The 22,940-nt window shown below is 47.2% G+C and overlaps 1 protein-coding gene across 16 annotated transcripts in view; it reads left to right on the plus strand.

Annotated features, from left to right (window-relative positions):
- The window catches only part of LOC106574231 (bromodomain adjacent to zinc finger domain protein 2B), an 81,254-nt gene extending 61,941 nt beyond the window's left edge, over nucleotides 1–19,313 (plus strand). For 4 of the 16 annotated variants that reach the window (XM_014149936.3, XM_014149938.3, XM_014149937.3 and 1 more), the window contains 27 exons: nucleotides 161–445; nucleotides 1,601–1,655; nucleotides 1,761–1,869; nucleotides 2,239–2,340; nucleotides 2,845–3,073; nucleotides 3,172–3,264; nucleotides 3,366–3,439; nucleotides 3,573–3,638; nucleotides 4,303–4,368; nucleotides 4,580–4,624; nucleotides 4,911–4,943; nucleotides 7,469–7,534; nucleotides 7,840–7,980; nucleotides 8,490–8,744; nucleotides 9,032–9,255; nucleotides 10,375–10,449; nucleotides 10,612–10,906; nucleotides 11,026–12,009; nucleotides 12,204–12,483; nucleotides 12,841–12,996; nucleotides 14,943–15,103; nucleotides 15,305–15,633; nucleotides 16,258–16,393; nucleotides 16,597–16,743; nucleotides 16,962–17,305; nucleotides 17,504–17,647; nucleotides 17,801–19,313. In XM_014149936.3, the coding sequence (XP_014005411.3) occupies nucleotides 161–445; nucleotides 1,601–1,655; nucleotides 1,761–1,869; nucleotides 2,239–2,340; nucleotides 2,845–3,073; nucleotides 3,172–3,264; nucleotides 3,366–3,439; nucleotides 3,573–3,638; nucleotides 4,303–4,368; nucleotides 4,580–4,624; nucleotides 4,911–4,943; nucleotides 7,469–7,534; nucleotides 7,840–7,980; nucleotides 8,490–8,744; nucleotides 9,032–9,255; nucleotides 10,375–10,449; nucleotides 10,612–10,906; nucleotides 11,026–12,009; nucleotides 12,204–12,483; nucleotides 12,841–12,996; nucleotides 14,943–15,103; nucleotides 15,305–15,633; nucleotides 16,258–16,393; nucleotides 16,597–16,743; nucleotides 16,962–17,305; nucleotides 17,504–17,647; nucleotides 17,801–17,957 (5,051 nt within the window). In that variant the 3' untranslated portion in view covers nucleotides 17,958–19,313. The remainder of the gene's footprint in view (nucleotides 1–160; nucleotides 446–1,600; nucleotides 1,656–1,760; nucleotides 1,870–2,238; nucleotides 2,341–2,844; nucleotides 3,074–3,171; nucleotides 3,265–3,365; nucleotides 3,440–3,572; nucleotides 3,639–4,302; nucleotides 4,369–4,579; nucleotides 4,625–4,910; nucleotides 4,944–7,468; nucleotides 7,535–7,839; nucleotides 7,981–8,489; nucleotides 8,745–9,031; nucleotides 9,256–10,374; nucleotides 10,450–10,611; nucleotides 10,907–11,025; nucleotides 12,010–12,203; nucleotides 12,484–12,840; nucleotides 12,997–14,942; nucleotides 15,104–15,304; nucleotides 15,634–16,257; nucleotides 16,394–16,596; nucleotides 16,744–16,961; nucleotides 17,306–17,503; nucleotides 17,648–17,800) is intronic. The other 12 variants (XM_014149945.3, XM_014149939.3, XM_014149940.3 and 9 more) reach the window with 12 other exon arrangements.
- The last annotated feature ends 3,627 nt before the right edge of the window (nucleotides 19,314–22,940 follow it).

A 22,940-nucleotide genomic window follows, 5' to 3' on the forward strand; every position in this document is an offset into this window, starting at 1 on the left:
TTAGATACCTACCGTTCTGACCGTCCTAATGGGAGGCACATGCAATGTTTTGTAGTGTACAGTATTTTTTTTTGGGGGGGGGGGGGGGTTACAGTGATGTACAGCAGTGAACACCATTCAACCAGTGATAACCCCTCTCTTTCTGGTACCCTCCTCTTAGATTCTGACAGTAACTCGGACAGCGACAAGGACGTCTCCGGTGGCAAACTGAAGGACCCGAAGCTGAAGCTGCCATCGTCAGGCTCCGCCTCCAAGAGGGAGAAGACCCCACTCAAGCTAACCAAAGGCCACGCCTCCTTACTGAGCAACTCAACCAATCACACAGCCGCCAGCTGCTCCCCGCTCAACCTGCAGGTCATCAAGACGCCCAGCATCGTCACCAGCTCCAGTGCCTTGGCCTATCACAGCTCTCCTTCCTCCTCCTACTCCCTGGCCACGCCCCCAGGTAACCGCGGGCAACACTCCTTAAACGCCTGGTGCGTTGTCAAAGCCGCTCAAGTTTTAAATCGCCCCATAACTGAAAATGTGGCATCAGATTACCCTAACCCCTATCCCTAACCTTAACCATTAGGGGGATGACAACACATCTGACCCTGTACCCGTTTTTATGGCCAACTTCTTTACCAACTCTGCCAAAGCTACTCATACAGCACAAGCACAAAACCAGTCTGCAAAAACACCTAGCTGTGAGGACACGTAGCCACACTGGAATAGCTCACACATGGCATGATATGCTATCATCTTCAGATGGCTGTGGGGAGAGAACAGGGAGAGGAAAAGGAGGGTCTATTTTTAGTTAGCCGAGAGGTTGGCTGGCTTAACAGGCTTGGGTTCCTGTAGGTGCATGTCCTTGGGCTTAACAGGCCTGACAACTTGTTTGGCACTTCTGCCATGCCCTAGCTTTCTTTCTTTCTTTCCCCTCCTTCCTCTCTCTCTCAGCACTGGGAGATTACCCAGCTTAGGAAAGGAAATACACACACACACACACACACACACACACACACACACACACACACACACACACACACACACACACACACACACACACACACACACACACACACACACACACACACACACACAGACACAACAAGGAAGACTGGAATTTTCCAACAGAGATTCCAATCGTCCTAAGCACATTTCAATTCCACATGCTTTGTTGTCCATCAAATTCACATAGGAATGTCAGTGATTTGTTTCAGTCATTTCCTTTAAGTTCCTTTTCAGAGCACGGAGTTTCTCAATACTCTACCTGGTTAAATAAAGGGAACGCGTAAACAATAAGGCACTCTCATGGCCACAGCTGTTGGGTTGGAGACACAGTGGACACGCTCGGGGCAGTGCTCCAGTCAATAGGAGAAGGCACACCTTTGATCTGAAACGCCTGCATAGTGGAGTGAGCCTCGGCTGCCCCGTTTGTCTCAGACAACGAAACACTGCTCATATTCAGCACTGTGATGCTGTGGCTATGGGTGGGTGTTTTGGGCAGCAGCTCTGCGTGTGGTTGTAGCTGGGTGTTTAGGGCTACGGAGAGAAGGCTTTGACTGTGTATTGTTCAGTCTGACTAACCGGTTCTCTCTCTCTCTCTCTCTCTGCGCAGGGAAAAGAAAGAGGGTGATGGATGAGCAGGAGTTGAGGATACCTCTGGAGTTGGGGTAGGTCGAGTGGAGACTTGAATTGATAGGCTCTCTCTAGCAATGGAAAAGCCTCTGGCATTCGGTCACTCACTCACAGTTTCCTTCCGTCCGTGTGTTTCCCAGCTGGCAGAGAGAAACGCGGATCAAGAGCACGTCCGGGAAGATGCAAGGCGACGTGGCGTACTACGCGCCATGCGGAAAGAAGTTGAGGCAGTACCCAGATGTGGTGAAGGTAAACAGTAACCACTAACCCTCAGACTAGCCTTACGCTAGCAATTAGCCTCACCCTCACGCTAGTGCTCACTTAGCATCAACGCTAACCCCCGTGACCTTAATATGAGAAGAGCTGGAATCCTTTTAGTTCATTTCCCCAATCCCTTCCTCTGCCTACTAAAAGCTGACCTGTCGTTAGAGCATTCTGATTCTCACTGTGCTTTTGCTCAATTTCCCCCCTAATTCTTTTGATGCTTAGTAGTTGAATCGTCACTTTAGTTTTTAGCTTCCGCCACTGTGGCTAGATCGCTTTTCAATGTCACACTTTTACATACTTTCACATTGGATATCCCTGTCTCACCAAACGTCATTATTTTCTCTTCTGTAGTATCTATCCAGAAATGGAATAAGTGGCATCACACGCGATAATTTTAGCTTCAGTGCAAAGATAATGGTTGGTGACTTCTATGAAGCCAGAGAAGGACCCCAGGTGACCTCTTTCATCTATCTATTGCCCGTTAAAATGTGTTTATTTCCTCTTTTCATGTACAGTAGAAAGTGTATAGTGACTTAAGCAGTTCAGGGACATTGATAGAAATCAGCTATAGACTCCAGTAGTCCTACCCCCGAGCCCCCTTTGTCGGGGGAGTCATTTAATAATCAGTTGACATTACTTCCACAGGTGACCAGTCATATACTGTACAGTAGGATAGTTTAACTAGCTGAATGGGGAATGGAATGCATTGTAGTGGTGTTCATATCACAGGTAGAAATTGGACCATTTTCCGGTTCTTAGCGTTGTAGTCCAGTAATAACACTATGCATTGCAGATTTTGATCTGTCCTCTTTTCTGTCATGAGTGATCGATCTAAAGAGTAAAACCTAGAGTAACAGTAGAGTAATAAAAGCAGCTGAAGTATGTTGAAGCCGTTTATTAGCCACACGACACTAACTGCCACTCTACCCTGTTGTCTCGCGCCCGTCCTACCCCCAGGGTCTGCAGTGGAGCCTGCTGAAGGACGAGGATGTCATCCCTCATATCCTGGCCATGGAGGGCCGGCGGGGACGGCCCCCCAACTCAGAGCGCCAGCGCGGGGCCGAGGGGGGAAAGGGCTCCCGGAGGAGGAAGGGCCGGCCGCCCAACGTGGGAGAGGGTCTGGGGTTGGGGGCAGAGGTGCCTAGCCCCAGCGAGGCCAAACTCTTACGCAAACTGGAGGCCCAAGGTGAGAAAAAAGAAAAAAGATCTCCGTTTGAAGTCTATGAATGCTACCTACCAAACATGTTTGGTCCCACAGTAACGTTCCATCACCTCTCTCTGCAGAGATAGCCAGGCAGGCGGCCCAGATGAAGATGATGAGGAAGCTGGAGAAGCAGGCCATGGCCAGGGCAGCCAAAGAGGCCAGGAAGCAACAAGGTACACTACATCTAAGTGCATACACCATTCCCCAATGTCCTCTTGTAGAGATGTGCAGTACCACTGCTGCAAATCATTTCTTAACACCTAAGTCCCTAAAGTCTCTCTTTCAGCCATCATGGCGGCCGAGGAAAGGAGGAAGCAGAAGGAGCAAATGAAGCTCATCAAGCAGCAGGTAGGGCATTCTTTATGCGACACCACTTCCTGTCAAACCGTCCCGTCTGACAGTGGAGGTATCCTCGTTTTACCACTGCACCACCGTTTGGTTTGCATAGTGTATTGATCCACCTACCTCTGTGTTTCTCCAGGAGAAGATCAAGCGGATTCAGCAGATCAGGTTGGAGAAGGAGATGAGGGCACAGCAGATCCTGGAGGTACTACAGTCAACTGACCCAATACCGAACATATCCTCTGAATTAACAGAACGTCACTCTTTAAACTGCATCCCAGAGCCTCAGTCTACTCTGTCCATGGTGTTTTAATCTTACCCAAGCCCATTACTGAATAATACCACAGTGTTGGAAGGAGTAAGGCATAATTCCACATGGAACTAATGCTAAATTGGTCTTGGTTGACGGCTGTTGAATATTAAAATCGCTGTCTCCGCTAGCTGTCTCAGAGTCAAACCATATTTAAATTAGACAGGAATATTTTATTTTATTTTATCAGACAACAGCAACAGTTTAGCATAAGTGGGTGGGGAAAAAGTAATATTTCCCTTGCTCACACAATTACACTGTAGGAGCTCCAAAGTATTTTAGCAGGACTAAATCAAATTTGAGTTGACACGGTTGGCAAGCCACTCTTAACAGGATTTTTTGTTGCTGTTTGCAATTACATATTTAAATGATACTTGATTCACTCTCTGTGTTCTACACATTTGACTGGCACGTGAGGCATACGTTTCATTTTCTGTTACAGGGAAAATATCATATTTTGAGTGCTGCGGTGCGAAACTGCGAGGTGGCATGTGTCCGTCAGTCTGTCTGTCCAGATGTCTGGCAGTGAAATGACGTTTGACCTGATTTGCATTCGCAGGCTAAACGGAGAAAGAAAGAAGAGGTTGCGAATGCCAAAATTATGGAGGCAGAGAAACGAATAAAGGTGAGAGTTTGTGTTACACACAGCATCTCAATATAAACCAAAATGTCAAAGCTTTTTCCAGATGAGCTGTGTCTGACAATGAGATTAGGCATGAGCTGTAGCTCCTCTGTAAAATGGTCTGAAATCCCATCAGCCCTAGTGATTTTCATGATGGTTGCTGCATGAAAGTGTATTGATTTTCTCCCCTCATCTTTTCTGTCTTCCCCTGAAGGAGAAAGAAATGCGAAGGCAGCATGCAGTCATTTTGAAGCACCAGGTACGCTGAGCTTTTTAGCAGCATGCCTTTTCTCTTCTGACATGATTGAAATTATACTAAAAACCATATACACTTCAGCTATATCAGTGTTTACAGAGTGTGTGTGTTCGTGCGTGTTTCTCAAGGTTGTGTGTAACTAGATATTTTATTAAACCCTTTACTGTTTCTCTTTGGTCAGTTTCCATTCTATTGGGTTATTTCTGAACTTTGGGTATTTTTCTGCTAAACAATCTGTTTTTTTGCTGTCATTTCTGTTCCATAATACTTTGCCAACTCTCTCTGCCAGGAGTTGGAGAGGCATAGACTAGATATGGTATGGGTATGTTTATTTTTGTACATCTAACACCGCATCGTGTTTCCTGGTTGTGATATGGTTGTCATAGCAATGCATTAAGTGTAGCACTGGCTGCAGTCATACTACATTATTCTGCATGGCTTTTCAGCAAAACAAACAAACACACACAAACAAACACACACACAAACAAACACACACACAAACAAAAACAACAACAGTGTGTCGCCTCCATCTGCTCTGAGACACCTGACCTCGCTCCGCCTGCGGTGGTTCGGTAGCTCCCCCCGTACTCCCCAGAATGCATTGCAAAAGGCGGCCATGCCCTGCCATGCGCACTCTTACTGTCTGAAAGTACGCTCCTCTCGATGAGTCATCCATCACATCCATCGTCTAGCTGTTGTTTTTGAGTGGCTGTGAGTGCTTGAGTTTTCCAGTGCCAGACATTGAGCTTGTGTCCGTCTCCGTCCACAAAGAGCTGCCCTTTAACCTGTTACGTCCCATTGAGTCTCTGAGGTTGCGTCTGAAATGGCATAGTGCACTACCTCATAGTGCACTACTTTGGTCAAAAGTAGTGCACTACATAGGGAAGAGGGTGCCCTTTGGAATGTCGCCTGAGTCGTTCTGCTGCTCTGTTCTGTATCTGTACCTGCCTGTTTTCTCCAGCAGCCTGACTGGCTGTCTGTCTATTGCTGTACCTGCCTGTCTTCTCCAGCAGCCTGACTGGCTGTCTGTCTATTGCTGTACCTGCCTGTTTTCTCCAGCAGCCTGACTGTCTGTCTGTCTATTGCTGTACCTGCCTGTCTTCTCCAGCAGCCTGACTGTCTGTCTGTCTATTGCTGTACCTGCCTGTTTTCTCCAGCAGCCTGACTGTCTGTCTGTCTATTGCTGTACCTGCCTGTCTTCTCCAGCAGCCTGACTGGCTGTCTGTCTATTGCTGTACCTGCCTGTCTTCTCCAGCAGCCTGACTGTCTGTCTGTCTATTGCTGTACCTGCCTGTTTTCTCCAGCAGCCTGACTGGCTGTCTGTCTATTGCTGTACCTGCCTGTCTTCTCCAGCAGCCTGACTGTCTGTCTGTCTATTGCTGTACCTGCCTGTCTTCTCCAGCAGCCTGACTGTCTGTCTGTCTATTGCTGTACCTGCCTGTCTTCTCCAGCAGCCTGACTGTCTGTCTGTCTATTGCTGTACCTGCCTGTTTTCTCCAGCAGCCTGACTGTCTGTCTGTCTATTGCTGTACCTGCCTGTTTTCTCCAGCAGCCTGACTGTCTGTCTGTCTATTGCTGTACCTGCCTGTCTTCTCCAGCAGCCTGACTGTCTGTCTGTCTATTGCTGTACCTGCCTGTTTTCTCCAGCAGCCTGACTGTCTGTCTGTCTATTGCTGTACCTGCCTGTTTTCTCCAGCAGCCTGACTGTCTGTCTGTCTATTGCTGTACCTGCCTGTCTTCTCCAGCAGCCTGACTGGCTGTCTGTCTATTGCTGTACCTGCCTGTTTTCTCCAGCAGCCTGACTGTCTGTCTGTCTATTGCTGTACCTGCCTGTCTTCTCCAGCAGCCTGACTGTCTGTCTGTCTATTGCTGTACCTGCCTGTTTTCTCCAGCAGCCTGACTGTCTGTCTGTCTATTGCTGTACCTGCCTGTCTTCTCCAGCAGCCTGACTGGCTGTCTGTCTATTGCTGTACCTGCCTGTCTTCTCCAGCAGCCTGACTGTCTGTCTGTCTATTGCTGTACCTGCCTGTCTTCTCCAGCAGCCTGACTGGCTGTCTGTCTATTGCTGTACCTGCCTGTCTTCTCCAGCAGCCTGACTGTCTGTCTGTCTATTGCTGTACCTGCCTGTTTTCTCCAGCAGCCTGACTGGCTGGCTGGCTGGCTATTGCTTGTTGAGCGCGTCTGTTGCACACGATTAGAGCCAGGAGTTTTTCCTAACAATATAAACCTGAGGCGGAGAAACTCCTGGCCCCTACATACTGCATTTATGCAGCTGACACCAGAGGATCTGTTTCATTGCCTTCTATCTGTTTATCACATCACTGAGTTCCCCATCCCTTTCAGACAGACACTGTCCTCGCTTCGCCTTGATCAAATCCTATTGGTTTACAATAAAACATTTGGAGACAATCTATCGTCAACCAGGGAAGTCTCCTTGTAAGACCTTCACTTGATATCCCCCCATAGGTTTAGGCTATTTTCAATCTGGAACGGCTATCAGCTAAACAGATGGATGATACACAGAGCAATGTTTGTTTTCATCCCACTGGCTTGTGGCTATGATGACTCAGTCATTTTACGTTTGTTCCATCAGCTTTTTACCTAGAGGCATCATAGCTTGACCCTAACTTCTCCGCATTCTCCCTCTGATGCTTTCTGGTTGTCATCATTCGTACCGTTGTCTTCTTAACCTCAGCTTCAACTGTACATGTTGCTGTATGTGAAAACCTCGCCATGATGGAGGTGAATGGGGGTTTCCCTCCTTCTGTCCACCTCTCTAACTTCACCTGTGGAGGTTACACCTTCTCCGGTGTGTAACGTGGGTGTGTGTTTTCTCTGCTCTGCTAGGAGAGGGAGAGGAGACGGCAACATGGGATGCTCATGAAGGCGGTGGAGGCTCGCAAAAAAGCAGAGGTAGGTGACATACAACACACACACACACACACACACAAAACACACACACACACATGCGTGCCAGAAGGTCCCACTCCTTCCTGAACCCATTCAAACCCTCTCTCCTCCCTCTCCTTTTCATTTCTTCAATACACTAACTGAGTCAAAAGAATGGCCCTCGAGCGCTTTTTCTTTGAGTGCGCAGGCAGGGGCGCCGGGCTGAATTCTAAAGCTACTCAGCAGACTCGGCTTGACATCCTTGTCTGTTTTACCGCCACTGGCGTGAGCCCATTAACTCTCCCCTCTCTCCTTCTCTGGGGCCTCAGGAGCGCGAGCGCTTGCGGCAGGAAAAGAGGGATGAGAAACGCCTGAACAAGGAGCGGAAATTGGAGCTGAGGAGGCTGGAACTGGAGATTGCCAGGGAGCTGAAGAAGCCAAATGAAGACATGTGTCTGGCCGATCATAAGGTAATAAATGACCCATCTTGCCCATGATTCAGTCCTGCGTGATGTCTGAAGGGTGACATCATTCAAAGGGACCTAGCTTTCCGAGTTGTAGGTGGCTGTTTAATTTGGTTACATTTCTTTTGCTTTATGTATATTTGAACTGACAAGTTAATATTGTCTAGGTTTGGGTTATGGCTGGTTAAGTGCATTGTATCATCACAATGGTATGTACAGTATGTCTGTTATGTATCATATGTGAAACCTGAGTACTGGACACAGTTTGGGCTGTACACTGCCATCAAGTGGCTAAAGAGAGTAATGCACAGGGAAGGACAAGATAAGTCCCCCACATGTTTACTAATGAAAACCTAAAAAAAAAAGGTACCATTCAGAGCCATGTGATTCAGTCATTGACATCGTAATATGTTAGTCACACTACTCCCCATATACTGCCGTCCACATAGGGCACTATAGGAGTCCCAGGGTGAGATGTATCCTAAACATTCCTCCCTCCTTACCTTTCATTCCAGCCTCTTCCAGAGTTTTCCAGAATCCCTGGCCTGATCTTGCCGGGGGGTGCGGTGTCTGACTGCCTGATGCTGATGCAGTTCCTACGCGGCTTTGGGAAGGTGCTGGGCTTTGATGTGGGGGTGGACGTACCCACCCTGGGCATGCTGCAGGAGGGCCTGCTCAACGTGGGAGACAGCATGGGACACGTCCAGGACCTGCTGGTCAGACTGCTCTCCCTGGCCGTGTGTGACCCTGGACTGCCCCCTGGACACAAGGTGAGATACTGTACATGTACAGGAACATACCAAGCAGGCTCTCACATAGGTAGAATAAAAACCTACACATTGGTCCGCTTTCCCAGACACAGGTTAAACCTAGTCTTCGACTAAGAACTAAGAAGCACTTTCAATGGAGAATCTCCACAGAACATGCTTTTTAGTCAAGGACTTAATCTGTGTCTGGGAAACCAGCCCATTGTCTATGAGTCAACACTCCCCTGGAAAGTATACCTGGAACCACTCTATCATTACCCCCCCCCCCCCCCCCCCCCCCTCCCTTCCAGACCAAGACCATGCTGGGGGACCATCTGACCAACGTGGGCATCAACCGGGACAATGTGTCGGAGGTGCTCCAGATGTACATGGGGGCCTATTGCGGGCAGACTGACCTGGCTGAGCTGGCCCTCAGCCTGAAGACCAAGGCCTTCCAGGCCCACACCCCCACCCAGAAGGCCTCCATACTAGGCTTCCTGGCCAATGAGCTGGCCTGCAGCAAGAGTGTCGTCAGGTAGGAGTAAAGAACAGGAGACGCCAAACATTGAAATAGATAATGCTGCAGCGAGAGCGCAGTCAGAAGGAGAGAAGACAGAACAATTGAAATGAAACAATTAAAGGTCAGGTTCTATCTGCAGCAAAGCGTGGACAGGTAGGAGAAGAGATGCTGACCTGCCAGCGCTGTACATCACAGGCCTCATACCAGTGGAGCTACAAGGGAATAGATTATTGTGTTATATGTAAGGAGATCAAACATGGAATCCAAATATGGATTCCATGTTCTTACTGGTTTTACTGATAGGATATGCAGACAACATTTCACAAGCATGAGATGACATCCTTGTAGATCAGGCATCGTCGTCCCTTCCTGTCTTATTAGGTGGAGCCAGTGTGAGAGGTTTAGTGTACAGGAGGCTTCCATACTGTTGTGAGCCTGCTGCCTTTTAGCTCCCTACAAATAATGACGTTTAGTTGACTTCACTCAGCTTTTAATGCTGTCGTGTTTTATTAATGCTGTGTAAGACTCTGGATAGATCAGCTAATCTGGTGTGGGATTCAATTTTGATAGAGAGAGAAGCCAATACATAAATTATTCACGAGAGAGAGAGAGAGAGAGAGAGAATTGTGTTAACTAGAGGTAACTGCCAAAATAAAGGAAACACCAACATAAAGTGTCTTACTAGGGCATTGGGACACCACGAGACACCATTCTTCCACAAGAAATTCCATAATTTGGTGTTTTGTTGATGGTGGTGGAAAACGGTGTCAGGCGCTACTCCAGAGTCTCCCATAAGTGTTCAATTGAGTTGAGATCTGGTGACTGAGTCAGTCATGGCATATGGTTTACATCGTTTTCATGCTCATCAAACCATTCAGTGACCACTCTTGCCCTGTGGATGGGGACATTGTCATCCTATGGTGACATAGCCATGGTAGCCAAAATAATGGCCTGCCCAGCATTTTTATACATAATCCTAAGCCTGATAGGATGTTAATTGCTTAATTAACTCAGGAACCACACCTGTGTGGAAGCACCTGCTTTCAATATACTTTGCATCTCTCATTTACTCACTGTTTCCATAGTTACCTGTACGTGTCAACTGACATACTGTATCTTTCTCGGTTTCTACAGCGAGATCGACAAGAACCTTGATCACATGACCAACATGAGGAAGGACAAGTGGCTGATCGAGGGCAAACTCAAAAAGTAAGTGTTGTGTGTGTTGACGGGGTGTGTGTGTGTGTGTGTGTGTGTGTGTGTGTGTGTGTGTGTGTGTGTGTGTGTGTGTGTGTGTGTGTGTGTGTGTGTGTGTGTGTGTGTGTGTGTGTGTGTGCGCATCTGAATGCTCACCTGTGTGTTTCTCTCCAGGTTGAGGACCATCCATGCCAAGCGGACCGGGAAGAGAGATGCCAGCATGGGAGGGGAGGAGGCCCAGCCCCTGGGTACGCCCTCCTCTGGCCTCAAACGCAAGAGAAAGGCCGGAGCAGAAAGCGACGATGACGATGATGAAGACGAAGACAGCGACGACCTGGCCGATGAAGAGGACGAGGAAGAGGAGGAGGAGATGAAGAAGGGGAAGAAAGTGGAAACGTGTGACGAGGACGACGGGGACCAATCAACTAGTGTGGAGGAGCTGGAGAAACAGATAGAGAAGCTAGCCAAGGTAAGTCCTTCCTTCCGGAGATCTGAGAGTTCCATCTCTATGGAAGAACAATACTAAATAGTTAGATATTATTGATTTAGATATAACTCAGGTCATGATGGTCTTGCTTGGTTTCACAGCAACAGCACCAGATGAGGAGGAAGCTGTTTGAGGCGTCCCACTCCCTGCGCTCCATGATGTACGGCCAGGACCGGTACCGCCGGCGCTACTGGGTTCTGCCCCACTGTGGAGGGGTCTTCATCGAGGCCATGGAGAGCGGAGAAGCTGCGGGGGAGCTGGAGAAAGAGAGGGAGAGGAGGAGGGCGGCAGCAGGGGAGGGGCACATCAAGGAGGAGCCGCAGGAGGAGGAGGTGCAGAAGAAGAAACCTGGGGGCGTCGGCGGGGAGGAGAGGAGCGTCTACACCCCCGTGGGGTCAGATGAAGGGAAGGAGGAGAAGAAAGGTTCTCCCAATCTTTTCCTCTTGCATCCGGCCTCTCTCTCCAAACTGACCACGCTCCTCCACGTCGCTAAGGACGTTGCCAAGGAAACCCGCGAAGCCGAGGCAGACCCCCACCCCAAATACAACAGCAGCCCCACGCCACCGTCTGTCACCACGACAACAAAAACAACACCACCATCCGATCCGGCCAACAACACCTCTCTGCCTGCCTTACCTACAAGCCCCTGTGCGTCGACGGCGCCCAACCTGCCGTGCGAGGAGGCCAAACCCGGCTACCCTACCTCCACCTCGTCCCCCTCCTCGTTCTCCTCCCTCCTGAGCCCCCCACCCCAGCTTTTCAGCCCTATGAAGACCTCCACCCTAACCCCTAACCCTCAGCTCCAGTACCTCCCCAGCGACCAGCTCCTCAGGGTCCTGACAGAGAGAAGCGGTCACTGGTTCAGCCTGCTCCCCCGTTCCCCCTGTGACGACACCTCCCTCACCACCTCTCCCTCCCCTGGGCCCGGCCCTCTCCAGTCCTCCCCGCTGCCTTCCTCCAGCCTCAGCCGGCACAGGTCTCCCCCGGCCTCCCCCGCCCTGCCTCTCACCCCCTCGGCAGCGTCGGCCTCAGCCAGCCCCCACCACCCAGCTGGCTTCATCAACTACCCTCTGTCAGCCCTGCAGGTCAGTAGGCTGCCAGGACAGACTCCTTGTCCTAATGATTTATACTGGTAGTAGAAACTCATAATGGAAAATCGTATGATTAAATGTAACATCAGAAGAATGGAGGTTCTGCTTGAAGCTACAGGCCTAAGTGCGGTGATACACATTCGTTTTTCTGATCATGATATTGAAGTGTCTGTATCTCCCCCCTCTAGGTTAAGGCTGGAGGGTCGTTGCTGAGTCTCTCAGCGTTCTGCGGCGGCTGGCCCAGTGGAATGCTGAGCCCCAGCCAGCTGCCCTTCTGCAGCAGCCCCCTGCCAGGCCACTCAGGCCTCAGCTCCTTGGAGGGCAGTGCCAACGCGCCGCCCAGCGTCTCCAGCAAGAGCGAGTCGCCCGTTCCTCCCGGCGAGAAGCTCTCGTCCACGGTGCCCTCTCCCGCCATGATGGAGGTGCCCAAGCACTCGGACCACCCCGCACCACGGCCCATCCCCGAGGGTGAGTGTGTGTGTGTGTGTGTGTGATGAGTCATCTATTTATTCAGTTTATTCTATTTATCCAACCTTTATTAATTCACTGAGTCACGAGAATGAATCATTTGTTTTGTTCTACTGGGTGGAAGAAAGGAATCTCTTGAGGAGCGAGAACAGCACTGGAGTGTGTTCTGTATCAGAATACTGTACATCTATCTATCTATTTATCTATCTGTCTATCTATTTCAAGGGGGCATTATATTGTCTGAAACATTTCCATATGTCTATTTATTTATTTGTGTGTGTGTGTGTGTGTGTGTGTGTGTGTGTGTGTGTGTGTGTGTGTGTGTGTGTGTGTGTGTGTGTGTGTGTGCGTGCGCAGAGATGCTGTCAGGCTGGTGGCGAGTGTCAGACATTGAGGAGCTGCGCTCCCTGGTGGGGTCCCTCCACAGCCGGGGAACCAGAGAGAAGGGCCTGCACCGACAGATGCACAAATACATGGAGCTCATCCCACAGGTCTGCACCAAGCACCGAGACGGTGAGTACTGCATGTCTGACAGTCACTCAGTCAGTCGGTTGGCTGGTAGGTCCCTCACCCAATCTTTAGCAATCTGCATAGCCTTTACAGAGTAGATTTAGCCAACAGATCCCAATGGATATGAATGAATAAAGTAGCTTTGATTTTGTGTCAGTGAAACTGAGCAGCACTCCGACTGGCAGGCCCCGACTTTCACAAAGACTTTTGTGTTGGAGTCTGATTGAGCACTGTGTTATGACAGCCCTGAGTAGTTCTACCCCTACTGAGCACACTCCAAGCCCCTGAGTAGTTCTACCCCTACTGAGCACACTCCAAGCCCCTGAGTAGTTCTACCCCTACTGAGCACACTCCAAGCCTCTGAGTAGTTCTACCCCTACTGAGCACACTCCAAGCCCCTGAGTAGTTCTACCCCTACTGAGCACACTCCAAGCCCCTGAGTAGTTCTACCCCTACTGAGCACACTCCAAGCCCCTGAGTAGTTCTACCCCTACTGAGCACACTCCAAGCCCCTGAGTAGTTCTACCCCTACTGAGCACACTCCAAGCCCCTGAGTAGTTCTACCCCTACTGAGCACACTCCAAGCCCCTGAGTAGTTCTACCCCTACTGAGCACACTCCAAGCCCCTGAGTAGTTCTACCCCTACTGAGCACACTCCAAGCCCCTGAGTAGTTCTACCCCTACTGAGCACACTCCAAGCCCCTGAGTAGTTCTACCCCTACTGAGCACACTCCAAGTCCCTGAGTAGTTCTACCCCTACTGAGCACACTCCAAGCCCCTGAGTAGTTCTACCCCTACTGAGCACACTCCAAGCCCCTGCGCTTCACAATGAATTGACATTTGGTACATGACGCATAACTGACTGCTCAATATGAGTCTGACATCAAAGCCAGATTTGTTAACGTTCGTGTGGTTTCTGATTGAGCAGCTCTTTGTGTCTGGATATCAAATCAAATCAAATTTATTTTTATATAGCCCTTCGTACATCAGCTGATATTCTCAAAGTGCTGTACAGAAACCCAGCCTAAAACCCCAAACAGCAAGCAAAGCATGTGAAAGAAGCACGGTGGCTAGGAAAAACTCCCTAGGAAAAACTCCCTAGAAAGGCCAAAAACCTAGGAAGAAACCTAGAGAGGAACCAGGCTATGAGGGGTGGCCAGTCCTCTTCTGGCTGTGCAGGGTGGATATTAAAACAGAACATGGTCAAAATGTTAAAATGTTAAAATGTTCATAAATGACCAGCATGGTCAAATAATAATAATCATAGTAGTTGTCGAGGGTGCAACAAGCACGTCCGGTGAACAGGTCAGGGTTCCATAGCCGCAGGCAGAACAGTTGAAACTGGAGCAGCAGCACGGCCAGGTGGACTGGGGACAGCAAGGAGTCATCATACCAGGTAGTCCTGAGGCATGGTCCTAGGGCTCAGGTCCTCCGAGAGAAAGACAGAAAGAGAGAAAGAGAGAATTAGAGAGAGCATATTTAAATACACACAGGACACCGGATAAGACAAGAGAAATACTCCAGATGTAACAGACTGACCCTAGCCCCCCGACACATAAACTACTGCAGCATAAATACTGGAGGCTGAGACAGGAGGGATCAGAAGACACTGTGGCCCCATCCGATGATACCCCCGGACAGGGCCAAACAGGCAGGATATTGAATTCTTAATCTGTGTGTGTGTGTGTGTGTGTGTGTGTGTGTGTGTGTGTGTGTGTGTGTGTGTGTGTGTGTGTGTGTGTGTGTGTGTGAGTGTGAGTGTGTGTGTGTGTGAGAGAGAGAATGGGGAGTGGTAGTGTATGTGGTTTTGTTGTTGCGTTAGGGCGGGCGTAGCGAGCGACAAAAGCAAATCTGTGTGTGCGGATAATATGTATGTTTTGTGCGCTTACACGCGCGTCTATGGCGTGTATGACTGGTCTCTAATGCCGTCCTGTCTCCCCAATGTGCAGCGGCCATGATAGAGCTGTGTGAGCTGGAGGAGAGCCAGGTGAGTGTGGAGTCAGTGCGGGGGTGGTGTGTGGAGGAGCAGGCCATGGAGATGGACATCGCTGTGCTGCAGCAGGTGGAGGAGCTGGAGAGGAAGGTCACCACCGCCAGCCTGCAGGTCAAGGTAAACAACAACAAATGGGCAGCTTCCTTTTATTATAGCTCTCATCCCTATCCATTAGAGAAAATATAGGCCTCTGTTCCAAAGTAATGAATAGTAGCGATGGCCACTCACTAACCTTTTCGAGTCTAACTGTTAACCAAGATCTAGTGAATAGGTTGTTATTTAAGTTTTAACCTACATTACCCACCATTCCCTGCGCAGGGCTGGATGTACCCCGAGCCCCAATCAGAGAGGGAGGACCTGGTCTACCACGAGCACAAGCCCCTCCCCAAACACCAACCAGCGGCGGGCGGCGCTGCCGACAAAGACCAACCGGAGGACAAGGCGGACCACAAGGCGGGCGGCGTGGTGCGTCACGCGGACAACCCTCTGGACATAGCGGTGACGCGGCTGGCGGACCTGGAGAGGAACATCGAGAGAAGGTACCTGAGGAGCCCCTTAGGTACCACCATTCAGATCAGGCTGGATAATGTGGGGGCTGTCGGTACCGTCACTGTCCCCGCTCCCTCCAGTAGTGCTGACAGGGAAGGGTAGGTCATCCACTCAGCATTCAACCAAACACTTCTGTGTGCTTTTTTTGTTTCATTTTTCAAAAAGACATCTACCTATGCTGCCGTTTTTTTTGGGGGGGGGGGTTTGCATCTTTTCTTGTGTATTTTCATGGCTGTCTTCTGGTTTGGGGTTGACTCACAGTGTGGTGAATGTTTTTTCCTGTTGAGTTTTTCTGGCCGTCTGCATGGTGTTCTGCGTCAGTAATCACGGCATCCACCTCGTCCCGTCTACCATTCTTTTTCCCCCTCTCCCGGCATCTGCATGGGCGTCACTCCTGCATGGCATTGTGTGTACCTGTACCCATATGTCCCTGCTGCCTGCCCCACTCACTCACTCACTCACTCACTCACTCACTCACTCACTCACTCACTCACTCACTCACTCACTCACTCACTCACTCACTCACTCACTCAACACCGGTGTCTGTCTGCACAGCCTCAGCGAGTTGTGGTGACAGTGGGCGTGTGTCTGTGTATGGGCAAGTGTTTGTGTTGGAAAGCGAATGATTGAGTGTGTGTACCTGCCTGCATGAGTCCGTGTCCGACTTTCCGTTTCCTGTTTGTATGCGTCCATCCCTCTGACATCTGCGTTTCCTTCCACAGGGGCGAGGAGGAGGTGGCCCATGGGATGAAGGTGTGGAGGAAGGCCCTGGGCGACGTCCGCAGTGCCGCCCAGCTGGCCATGTGTCTCCAGCAGCTCCAGAAGTCCATCGCCTGGGAGAGGTCCATCATGAAAGTGGTGAGTAAAACCTCAACGACTGTAGCTGGCTGGCACGGAATTTCAATATGCTAGGGAAGTGAATACTTTGTCATCGGAGAGCATTTGAATCCCAGGACCATTTCAAGTCCCTTAGGGAGTGGATTCCAATGTAAATCTTGGTAAATGTTGGTTCGAAAAGCCATCCCTTGGGTTTGAGGTGACACAGGGTTGTCTGCTTTCAGTACTGTCAGATTTGCAGGAAGGGTGACAACGAGGACCTGCTCCTGCTGTGTGACGGCTGTGACAAAGGCTGCCACACGTACTGTCACAAACCCAAGATCACCACCATCCCCGAGGGGGACTGGTACTGCCCCGCCTGCATATCCAAGGTGACCCAAACTGTCCAGGCCACTTTTCAACATTTACATATCCTACTTGACTGTAGAAGTATGTCAGCCATGTGTATCAGTCATGTACCTCTACATTATATACCTGTCATTTTCAGATCATATATTATTTCAAAGCAGGTAATTCAACAACACTGTGTACACAATATGCCAAGTGCCATTGCTATGTAAGTACATCTGCATGAATCCTCTCCCCTCAGGCGAGCGGCCCATCTCCCAAGAACAAGAAGCCGCCGAGCAAACCGGTGGCGGGTGGAGGCGGGAAGAAACCCACCGCTGCCGAGGCCAAGCGGAACGGGAAGCAGGCCGGCAACAGTAACGGTAACGTGGAGGTGTCAGAGGACGACTCGGCGAGCGCCAACAGTACCCCGAAGAAAGGAGGAGGAGCGAAAGAGCCCCCCAGCAGGAAGAGGAAAGGAGAGGAGAGCCCCGCCCCGTCCCAGGCCCCGCCCACTCCCCAGTCACCCAGTCAGGAGAGCCCGGTGGTGTGTGTGAAGAGAGCCAAGACAGCCAGAGACAACAACAGAGACCTGGGTTTGTGCAGGTACTGTACTACTGTACTACACCATAAACCTTTGAGTCATTTTCTCAGCACAAGTATCAGCACTTTAAATCAGCGAGTTGCTGATGGAAATGCAGATGCGGTTTGTAAATGTATTTGCCTGGGGCATTGCAATGTACTGTAAACACTTGAACGAACATATTCCCTTCATGACGTGTGTGTGTGTGTTATCTTCTGCAGGGTGCTCCTGGCTGAGTTGGAGCGCCACCAGGATGCCTGGCCCTTCCTCAACCCCGTCAACACCAAGGGGATCCCTGGCTACAGGAAGGTCATCAAGAAGCCCATGGACTTCGCCACCATCAGAGAGAAGCTCGTCAGCAGCCAGTGAGTTCACTATTAATATGACACTATTACTATCCACTCCCTAGTAGTCATACTATGACTAACCTCTGATCTAGTCACGTAGCCAGGAAACGATAACACAACAATCAAGTGTTTTACTCATTTACTCGAAATGATCTGTTCCTCTCGTTTCAGGTATCAGAATCTGGAGACTTTCATTATTGACGTCAACCTGGTTTTTGACAACTGTGAAAAGTTTAATGAAGACAATTCAGACATTGGGCGAGCGGGACACAACATGAGGAAGTTCTTTGATAAGAGATGGACAGAGCTTCTCAAGCAAATAAACTAATCCATCAGTTTGGCTGTTGTTTTACCAATCATCATCACTGTCTCAAACCAGACCTCCAGTAAAATTCTATTTGACATTTCATAGCGGAGGCACCACGTTTTGGGAACGACAAGATGACGATGCTGGTCCGTCTGTACCTTTGGGACGAACCCGGGGCGGTTAAAGTGAAATGTCAACAGACAGACTTGTAACGCTGGTGTTGCTACAGTACAACAGGGATCCAAACACCCAAAGAGTCCCACACAATGTCAATCGGGTGTCTTAGTGCAATACCATTTCCTGTTCAAGATCATTGCACTGAATCCTCATCCTGCTCAACCACCCGAGATGCATCTGCGGTAGAATACTTTCCACTACTTGTAAATAGACGTTTTATTTTTTATTTAATCGTATTATAGTGAATGTATTTAATTTTTTAATAATTATTTATGAATCAATAAATAAATAAAAAAAAAGGTCCACATCATTTTCTATGAAAAGGAAGAATCAGCTCAACTGCTTTGAATCGAAAGGAATGTCTGTCTTTGTGTTTGACTTTTTATTACATTTTTTTCCCAAATATGAAACAAAGCCAAGAAAAAAAATTACTGTTTACACTGTTCTATGCTTTTGGGCATCAGAGGACTGTAATCATTACGTTAAAACTGTACAACTGCATTTAATTACAAAAATTGCAGAAAAACAGTCAGACAATGGTGATACATGTGTATATACTGTTTATTAATGTCAATATTCAAGTCTTGTTTGGAACGAATTGTTTAAAATATCAGATATTGTTTATGCCTTAGAATGATTGTAGCATTCTATTCTATTTTAGTGAAAGTGATAAAAAAAAACATTATAAATATTGTTTGTACAATATATACATATCCTCTGCAAACACTGTGGTATCCTTAATCTTGGTAGTGCCTACCCTTCCAACAGGGGCGTAGGGGATATAATTTGTTTTCGGTTATTCCATTTTTATGATGACATTATTTTTATATATAATTTCAATCCAACATGGCCTCCAAAGTCTGACAGTGACACAGTAATATTTCCTCTCCATACAGAAAGAGAAAAACAAACAAACAACGTTTAAGTCTTTTTTTTTTGTCTTTTTTTTCCCATGAAACATTTCCCCACATCTGCCTTGCCACAGTACAGAGGACGTAAGGCCATTTGTAACCACTGTGTTTGAATCTTGCTGTGTGTCGTGGGCCTAATGGAGGCAGCTAGAGTTTTTTGTACCCAAGTCAGAGTACTTGAAGTTACTTTATTTAAGATATTGTGGAAAAAAAATATCATTCTTTTTGTAGGAGCTTTATTTTTCACTAGTGTGTGGCACGGATCTATTAAAGGATGTTTTTCAACCTAGTTTCACTCTGGGTGTGTTATTTTCCCTGTTCTACCGACCCTGTGTCATGAGTCATGACATTTTCATTTGGATGATGTGAGTGGGGAGGAGAATACCTGTTTAGTTTTGAAATTCTTTTGGGTAGCACATGAATGTAGTACCCATTCAATTTAGGGCTTATTTTGGCCCCTATAATCACCTACTTCTACTAGCCCTTTTGTTCACAGAAATATAAAATATTTTGATACATCTAGTCTATGAGTATATGTTAATGAACAATAGGGTTTAGATTAGAATGTAGACTTTGGGCTTCGAGTCATTTTAGATCTGTCAAATACTGAAAGGGTAGCCTACAAGGAGAACTTGAGAAGAGTTACGGAGGCTGCCAGAGAAAGTGGGAGATGTAGCCTATCGTCTGGGTCCACTGCGGTTTGTTCTCTTTGTTGTTTTTTGTTGCCATTGTGAATGGGTTTAATGCTGTTTGGACATGAATGATGGATAGTCCTCTCCCAGATTTTTAATTGATAACACATTTCCTGCATTTTAAAGGCCCAATGCAGCCGTTTTTATCTCAATATCAAATCATTTCTGGGGAACAATTAAGTACTTTACTGTAATAGCTTTCCATGAAAATTGTCAAAAAGAAACTAAAATAGTTTTTAAGCAATCAATGGTAGTGACGGACACGTGAACGTCAAACCAAATATGGAGTTGATTTCAGGTTATTTTGGTCACAGGGATCACATGGCCCTATCCCTTCCACAGGGATCACATGGCCCTATCCCTTCCATTGATTTTTAGCTAGTGATGGCTAAAGTTAGCTACGTTTGTAGTGGCTGTTTAAAGAAAACCAAACCATGGATACAATTTCTCCTTGTCCATAGACTACTTGCAGGGTGAGGAACCATGTAACATCAAGTAAAAAAAAATCATGAACTACTCCTTTAAGTAACTAAACCTTGGGCAAGTAAGACTTTGTATGAGGCAACTTGATGTACAAGTACACCCCCTGGACAGGATGCTAATCTGTAGCAGGGCCTTACCCCCAATCCACCTCCTTAATGCTGAGTGTCAAGTAGAGAGGCATCAGGTCCCAATTTTAGAGTCTTTGTTTGGACTTGAGCAGGGATCGAACCAACCTTCCAATCTCAGTGTGGACACTAACAAAAATGACAAATTGAATAAAATCTATCTATCCATTTGTATAATTGAAATTTTTTATGGACAAAAGGACTTTCTTTGATAGACAATAACTTTCGTATTTTCATGAGTGGAGGTCACAGGAGGTTGGTGGTACCTTAATTGGGGAGGACGGGCTTGTGGTAATGGATGGAGTGGAATAAGTGGAATGGTATCAAATACATCAAACACATGGTTTCCGTCTCCTTCCTGAGCGGTATGACGGCTGTGTGGTCCCATGGTGTTTATACTTGCGTACTATTGTTTGTACAGATGAACGTGGTACCTTCAGGCAGTTGGAAATTGTTCCCAAGGATGAACCAGACTTGTGGAGGTCTACAATTTTTTTTTCTGAGGTCTTGGCTGATTTCTTTTGATTTTCCGATGATGTCAAGCAAAGAGGCCCTGAGTTTGAAGGTAGGCCTTGAAATACATCCACAGGTACACCTCCAATTGACTCAAATGATGTCAATTAGCCTATCAGTAGCTTGTAAAGCCAAGACATAATCTTCTGGAATTTTCCAAGCTGTTTAAAGGCACAGTCAATTTAGTGTATGTAAACTTCTGACCCACTGGAATTGTGATACAGTGAATTATAAGTGAAATAATCTGTCTGTAAACAATTGTTGGAAACATTGCTTGTGTCATGCACAAAGTAGATGTCCTAACCGACTTGCCAAAACTATAGTTTGTTAACAAGAAATGTGTGGGGTGGTTGAAAAACTAGTTTTAATGACTCCAACCTAAGTGTATGTAAACTTCCGACTTCAACAGTACACGGTTGTCACTAGAGACCACAGCCACAAAGTCATAATTATGTCTAAACCCCGCCTATTTCAACAATTTCGCTTCTTAAAACGTGATTTTAAACCTAACCACACAGCTAACCTTATGCCTAAACCTAACCTTAAAATTAATTTTTGTTTTCATGAATTTTGACTTTGTGGCTGTGATAACTAGTGACAATGCATACGCATACACATTAAAACCAGATATCAAATAATTTCACAATCTAATTTCATTTTTAACATGCTTCGTAAACAACAGGTGTAGACTAACAGTGAAATGCTTACTTACGGGCCCTTCCCAACAATGTAGAGAAAAAAAGAGAAATACTAGAAAAATAATAGTCCAACAGGAGGAATAAATACACGAGTAAAAATAACATGTCTATATTCACAGGGTACAGTTTGCCATAGGGTGGAGAGAAATGTTTACCGTTTTTAATATGACAAAATGAGTGAGACTGACCAACAAAATCAATGGGGCTATGGCGTGGGTGCCCCCGACCATGATTACTAAATTCAGGTAGCTGGTCGTTAGACTAATTTACCAATCGAAAGAAAAAAAAAATAGCTGACATGGGCTAATTTAACAAGAGAAAAACTGCTGATGCACAGCCAAGTTTCAAAATTGCACCTTGTGTATTCTACAGTTCTAACTTGCAACAGTAAATTGAGACTCCGACTGAGTTTTTCTTTTTTTTTTATTGATCATAGGGCATGCAGTTGCCCATCTTTGGTTTATTGCCGTGTTCACGTGCTAGTCGGAACTAGGAAACTCTGACATTTCCGACTTGTTATCTGGCCGCGTTCAACCAGTTAGCAAGTTGGAACTTTCAGAGTTACGACTAGTACGTGAATGCGGCATATGACATGGGTGACTGGAGTCTTTGACCATTGTAGGGCCTTCCTCTGACACGGTCAATAGAGAGAAATAGTAATGGTATCTTTTTGTAGACACTAACTCCCACCATTGGTTCGTTGGACAAAGAATGTGAGAAAATGAATGGAGTTTTTGTATGGTTTTTAGATAAACTATCTTCTATGTTTTATTCTACGAGAAGAATGTTAATAACATTACTTTTTGTGATTTTTTTTTGGCATTCATGTAATCCAAAAAATAACAAAGCACAAAGGCTTTGTGTTAACTCTTCATGTTAACCTCATAGAACAAAATGTATAAGATCTCCTCCTAAGCCTGTGACCTTATTTTCGCCGTTTATCCCAAAACCCTATTCTTTCCCCATTAATTTCCCCCCATAGGAATGGCTGAACGAACTCATTTACGGTTTTTAGGACTGCATGCTTGCAAGCTCCATGGCTAATTTTTCGAGAAAGGGACGTAGCTGCATCCCAATATGGCGACTGGAGTGTGGGTTTGTCGAAAGGAAAATAGTGGGCGTGTGGAAAGCGCTCTACTTTAGGTTAGACGGTTTTGATTGAGCTGTTTTTTTCTTCCGTTTCTTGAGTTGCAGAAAATCTGCACAATTAGCTGATTCCCTGTCTACACACCAACTCATGTGGACACACTCACTCGCCATATGGTGCGTTCACGACAAATGGGAACTTGGAAAAAACGTGGTCAAATAATGACGTCAGTGATCTTAAGATCGGTTAGTCGAAGCTATAGCGTTTTGAGTTGGATGACCGTTCAAACTAATTTTCCAAGTCAGCGCTCGTTTTTTT

Source organism: Salmo salar, chromosome 16 (genome assembly GCF_965601325.2).
Source record: "Salmo salar chromosome 16, fSalSal1, whole genome shotgun sequence".
Taxonomy (NCBI): domain Eukaryota; kingdom Metazoa; phylum Chordata; class Actinopteri; order Salmoniformes; family Salmonidae; genus Salmo; species Salmo salar.